At 38.5% G+C, this 6,496-nt stretch overlaps 1 protein-coding gene across 6 annotated transcripts in view; it reads left to right on the plus strand.

Moving 5' to 3' along the window:
* The window catches only part of grm8a (glutamate receptor, metabotropic 8a), a 244,391-nt gene that overhangs the window by 217,164 nt on the left and 20,731 nt on the right, over window positions 1–6,496 (plus strand). For all 6 annotated transcript variants that reach the window (XM_014014473.1, XM_014014468.1, XM_014014470.1 and 3 more), the window contains 3 exon segments: window positions 1,967–2,106; window positions 4,934–5,080; window positions 5,896–6,317. In XM_014014473.1, coding sequence (XP_013869927.1) covers window positions 1,967–2,106; window positions 4,934–5,080; window positions 5,896–6,317 — 709 coding nt within the window.

The raw sequence follows: 6,496 nt of genomic DNA on the forward strand, positions 1-6,496 counted from the left end.
GTGATGCTGTAATTCTGAGTGTTTTATGTGCTGCAGAACAGGAACCTGCTGTAAAACAGCAATTATGCTGAGTCAGGCTTGATTTTTAATAATCTTTTCCTGTTAAATAAATAAATCAAATCAAATCAATTGTGGTAAATGTTTATATCAGTACTATCTTCTTTAGAATTCCTCAAGATATTCTATGTCCTCATTGAAATAATCATTTCTGATTATGAAAATAAATGAGTCTGCTCAGATGAACATTTTGAAAACAATCAGTTGGCTCAAAATGTCCATTATCCTTTAGAAAATTGCTATTTTTCAGCTGAGAGGAGACAAATTCAGCTTTACTATTCTGGGAGATGAACAGAGAAGCCTTGTTTTTTTCTGATAACGTCATGTTAAATGTGTAAGACAAAAAAAATCTCTGAGGCACACTAGCATGCCTTTGAATCTCCTAAATCAGAACATTAAACTAATAGAAGTTTGCAAGGATTTTTACAARGTATTGACTCAATAATGTCATCTCTCATCTTTGTGTGTGTGTATGTATTTCTGCCTTTTTTTTAAAGAAATATTTTGTTTTTATCCTTTTTTTCAAAGAAATTCCAGCAAATCAAGTTTGTGCAAATATGAGTTTTTTTCATCAAGATAACTGCTGTTTTCAGAGAAAACAGGCTGGTTTTTGTTTTGCATAAACTGTTCTACTTCCCAGTGTACCGAATACCGTCACTTCAAAGACTTGGATTTCTTAGTACACGCAACCTCTGGCCAAAACAAACAAACAAACAAAAATAACATGCCACTCTTAAGGAATGTTCAGAAATTTTAGCAAAAGCAATTATTTCTATCTTGACTGGTTGTATACCTGAGATGCAGGTGACAGTTGAAATGTTCATTTTCTTTAAACAGTTGTTTTTAATGTTTCATTTGACTGAACCGAGCAAACTTTTGTTTATTCTTCTCTCTAACCCTCTATGATTTATAGGTATTTGTTTTAGGAGTCAAAAACAGGATGACTTCCAATTTTCCTTAAAAAATGTCCCTATTTTTCCTTTCTGCCCCACTGTGGGATGAGCCCATGGGCCGTCCTGCTCAGGGCCACCTCTGTGGAGTTGTTCTATGTGGAGCAGCAGCTCCTTCTTGATGATCCTCATTATTATTTCAAAAATTGAGCCTTCGTCATTCCTGTTTATTCTTTTATTTGCATAAGTCAAGTTTTTTTTATAGCTGGACCATTTGTTTCCRTCATTGTTTTACCAATTTATTTGTGTAACTAGTTTTTCTTCTATATAGTTCTGTTGATTCTCTCTCCAATTGTTTTAAATTAAAAGCAGTCTTTCTCTTCAAGAACTTTTCTCTTTTGTTTTTGAACATTTTTATATCACATCAACCAACACTAAAAATGACTTTTTGTGCAGTTTCCATAATGCTGTGCTTTCTCCTCATGCTCAGTCCAATTGGATTTCTTATATGCCATTTCACATTCAGCAATATAGTTTGATTGTATCGCTACATAAAACTAAGGCAGCCAATAAGGCAGAGAAAGATAAAAGGTTTGCGTTGAGCCTTATTGAAGGCAAATCTCAGAAGTAATCTAAATTTGTTGATGCGTGCACACATTCAATCAGTTGCACGCACGAGCACAAACAGGTTGGAGTGAAGGCGATTGTGTTTTAGCTTTCACAGCTCATAAATGTGCTGACAGAAGAAATATGATTATGTATGACTTTAACATGAACATGTCAGGCAATAATAATCCTCACTTTTATTCATTTATTTGTTTGTTTTGTGGAATTGCAGCTAGAAGATGAAATGTTCATTTTCTTTACAAATGATCTGCCATAAGGACCTGGTTTTATCTTGAATACCTTTTTAAAAGTCAGTCGTTCCTGTACTGATTAATCAAACAGTGAGACGCCTTCCAACAAATCAAAACGTCCCTGTGTGAATTTACCAAGCAGCTGTTCTGTGTTTGTTCCAGGAAGTGCCAGTACACCCGTGATGTTTAATGAGAACGGAGATGCTCCAGGCAGATATGACATCTTCCAGTACCAGGTCACCAACAGATCTACACCTGAGTACAAAGTCATCGGCTCCTGGACCAACAAATTACATCTCAAAGTAAGTTTTTTTTTTAACAAATGCACACATTCATTTGAATTCATCCAATGATTGACAAAGTCTGGTAGCACTCAAATTTTGTGTAAATATCCTTCAACCAGTGGTGTCCAAAGTTGGTCCTCAAGGGCCAGTGTCCTGCATGTTTTATGTGRTGCCCTGGTTCAACACAGCTGAACCTAAGGAGTGCTTAATTAGGGGGCCTCTGCAGACCTTGATGGCAAACCGAGAAGGTAAAACATCTATTTGAATCAGCTGTGTTGAAGCAGGGACAAATCTAAAACTTGCAGGAGACCAGCCCTTGAGGACCAGAGTTGGACATGCTTGCTTTAAACTCTTCTTGGCAGAAAAATTAAACCTTATTCAGGTTGCATGAAAGCACTGGTACAAAGTCAAGTTTTTGGTTCACCCAGAGCTGCCTCAGAGTTCAAACCTCCAACTGGGTTGTGCTAACATTTCTGCAGAGTTGTTCATCTGTGCTGTATTCATTCGCATCATAAATCTTAAAACTTGAAAAAACAAGCAGAAATCTCAATGAATGTCTCAGTTTCTCAGTCACAGACTTTACACTCTCACACAAACTTGCACATAAACTCCTTTGGCACACAGGAGTGTTGTGTTATAAATCCACCCAGGACTTCATTAGAAAAGCCAGATGACAGATGAGAAGACTAATAGACACAAAATGCTTCCTGGCTGATGGACGCGTCGGCTGAGTGAGAGTGAATGAGAGACTCCAGCACTACATGCAGCCCAGGCACACATGATTGGACACTTTGACGGCTGACAAATCAACAGATGTGAGGGATTTTTTTAAAAATAATCCAGCTGGGTTTGAAGGCACAGCGGACATTTTCATGATCAATAAAGAGTTTAAACATTGATTAGTGAATTGTGCAGTTGGTGTTTGCTACTTGTGTATCTTCAATGAATCAGACCACTGGCAGTGTATTAACTCATTTATTGGACTGGCCACAGACCAGATTTTTATTTGTCCACAAAAACGAGACAACAACAACAAAAAAAAAAAAAACTATAGGGGACACTTCTCATCAAACTTAATTTGACAGCTGGGGGTGGGACTTCCTGTCCTCTTTGACAGCTGTGGTTGGAGTTACCGCCCTCTAGGGGCGGGGATGTCCACCCCTTTTTCCATATATGGGCATGGCCACCGCCCTCTGAGGGCATGGTCACCACCCTCTGAGGGCTGGGTTACTCCCCAAGGGGAGGATTACCCACCCCTAAGGAAGTGATGTGACAGGATGTCTGAACAGGAAATTGCATTAGGTTGTTGCAACAGAAAGTCAGGATACATGAACTGATGTCAGAAAATAGGTTGGGGTAGGGCCATCTCCTTATACGGTAAACAGGGTTTCTCTTTTTTAAAAATATTTATAATTATTACATTAGGTTTAAACTTTTTCCAACAAGACCTGTCCTTTTTAAATAAATAAGTTTTGTTGTGTTTAAATGAAACGAGAACTATCCTTTTTAAATAAATGAAATAAGTTTTGTTGTTTGTTGTTAACCCAGCCCTCAGAGGGCGGTGGCCATGCCCATATGTGGAAAAAGGGGAAGACATCCCTGCCCCTAGGGGGCGGTAACGCCGCCCACTGCTGTCAAAAAGGGGTCTGTCAATTTAAGTTTAATGAGAAGTGTCCCCTATAGTTTTTTTTAACAGAGAAACTAAAGCCTCCTCTCCACAGGCGTGCCTTTTATGCAGATCTCCTCAGTTCAGCCTCAGCCAAACGTCTACATTTCTGGTTCCAACTGCACTTTCAGATCCAAAAAAGTGGGTGACACCGACTATTGCACTGAATATTGCATACTACGATTTTGACGTCAGCAGACTTTCTGCCTGTGGATTCACTGAGCTGAGGCAGAACCTCCTCCAGAAAACTCTCACTGGAGCGAAGTGAATGATTCGAGAGTATACAGCTTGAGCTGGACAGAGCAGTCTGAAATAATGAATTAATTAATTATTCTAAATTACTAGATGGTTTGTTGATCATTTAAATTCTGAGATTTAATATAATGAGTCTAATATTCTGTTTATTACCTTCTGTGTCTGTTAATGCAGACATCAAATAATATACAGGTAAAAACAAGAAACAAAAATAGACTTTCTTATTTTTACAGAGTTGTACATAATTTATTGTTTTTTTTCCAAAATTTATTTATTTTGTGTCTGAATTCAAGGCTATAATAAATAATGTCTTCCAGTATTTGCACACAAAACTCAGAGTGTATTTATACTGTCAAATTAAAAGTACTTTTCTGTCCCCAGTGGACAATGCTACTTCCTCCAGACTAGTTTTTGTTGGACCGGTGCTTTTGTGCTAAAAATGCTCCATTTCTCTTCAGCACTCATGGCGATCGATGGTGCTCAGGGAATCAGTGTACTAACAGAATTTTACTCAAACTCCTGCGTGCATAACCACAAATCAGATCATGCACACAAACCAGACATACGGAAAGCTCAGGGATTCACTGTAATGCCAGTGTGACACAAGCACAAACAAACCGAATACACACATGGAAGAACATATGCACTCACACACACACCAGCACAGGGGGAAATACAGATGGTTTATTAGTGCTTGATTATGGTGAGATTCTTGGCTGGTGGCAGTTTAGTGCCTGGAAACTCTCAGCCAAAAATGATTAGAGGGGTCTGCTCGTGCATCAATTCTTTTCCAAGATGCTGTTTCTGCAGGTTAAAGGACAGTTAACACACTTCATCACACGGCTGTCAATTTTTTTTACTCCTTCATTAAGGTTTAATTTCTCTGTTCGTACACACAAATGATTACTGACATGCTCCTCTAAGGTGGAGGCCATGCGTTGGAGAACAGGTGACCCGTCCCTGCCAGCATCTGTGTGCAGCATGCCGTGCCGCACGGGCGAAAGGAAGAAAGTTGTGAAAGGTGTTCCATGCTGCTGGCACTGTGAGCGCTGCGAGGGATACCACTATCAGGTAATAAAAAAAAAGCACCAGAAAAAAGTTGGACCAAAGTGGTTTGTTTGTTTTAATTGATATGTGAAGGAAGAAGCTCACAGATGCTGTTAAAGCAAGTGGAGCTACGTGATATGAGGTTGAGGGAAAAGGTCTCATCAAATGTTATCAAGATATATCTCCTGTGATAATTATATCTTGGAGACAATTTAGCAACCTATCATCATCCTTATTYTGATAGAAAATGTGTGAGTGGAGAAATGTTTTGTAGAGTTTCTTCACTCTGGAAGAAAACAACATAATCTAAAATAAGTACCGGTATATATTTACCACATTCTTTCATGTGCTGTCAAATTGTAGTCCTGCATAAACCGTATAAATAAAAGTTTGCCATGTTAGGTAAATACCTCATTCATTTTATTTACAAATTAGTTAAAAACATTAGCATGTACCAATCAATAAATAATTTTAATGGATTCTAGGAATTAAAAGATTGAGACAAATTTCAATGTTTAGAAAATGTTGTCATGTCTGGTACTTTGTTAGTTTTAGTCCTTTTCCACGCAAAAGTGCTGTTTTTTCTAAATTAATATTTTTATCAGTCCTTTCTAAAATCATCTTAACCACAGCACCTTTTCACTCTGCAACATGAATTGATAAACTTTTGCAAATTCAGAAATTGTCCTTCCCCCATGGACGGGGCCTTAGACATTTTTAGGTTGTTTTGTTAAAAACTGTAAAAATCAAATTTATTAAACAGGCAAAAATAATTTCAGTGACATATTGGTTGTTAGTTTCACAAAACAATAATCCATTTTTGCCAATTTCTCCTTTAGGCTTCAGAGTTTACATGTGAGCTGTGTCCTTATGAGATGCGACCCGATGCCAACCGCACCGGCTGTGTTCCGATTCCCATCATTAAGCTGGAGTGGCACTCCCCCTGGGCTGTCGTCCCCGTCTTTGTCTCCATGCTGGGGATCATCGCCACCTCTTTCGTCATCGTGACTTTTGTCCGGTACAACGACACGCCCATCGTCCGAGCGTCTGGCAGGGAGATGAGCTACGTGCTTTTGACGGGAATCTTCCTGTGCTACGCCATCACGTTCCTGATGATTGCAACGCCGGATGTGGGCGTGTGCTCACTGAGGAGGATTTTCTTAGGCTTGGGGATGTGTTTCAGCTATGCTGCYCTGCTCACGAAAACAAATAGGATACATCGCATCTTTGAGCAGGGCAAAAAGTCTGTAACAGCACCCAGGTAAGTTAGGACAGTACTGCTATGGGGTGCCATTTGTAAAGTTGCACAGTCAAAAATTACTACCAATATTTTTGTTTTATTTAGACTTTTATAAGAAAAAAAAAGAAAATGTTTATTTTTCAAAGTCACTTTTTCACCATATGAGTCATACATTTATAAATGTCATAGTTTATAAACTA

This window comes from Austrofundulus limnaeus, unplaced genomic scaffold, assembly GCF_001266775.1.
Source record: "Austrofundulus limnaeus strain Quisiro unplaced genomic scaffold, Austrofundulus_limnaeus-1.0 Scaffold115, whole genome shotgun sequence".
NCBI classification, from domain to species: Eukaryota; Metazoa; Chordata; class Actinopteri; order Cyprinodontiformes; family Rivulidae; genus Austrofundulus; species Austrofundulus limnaeus.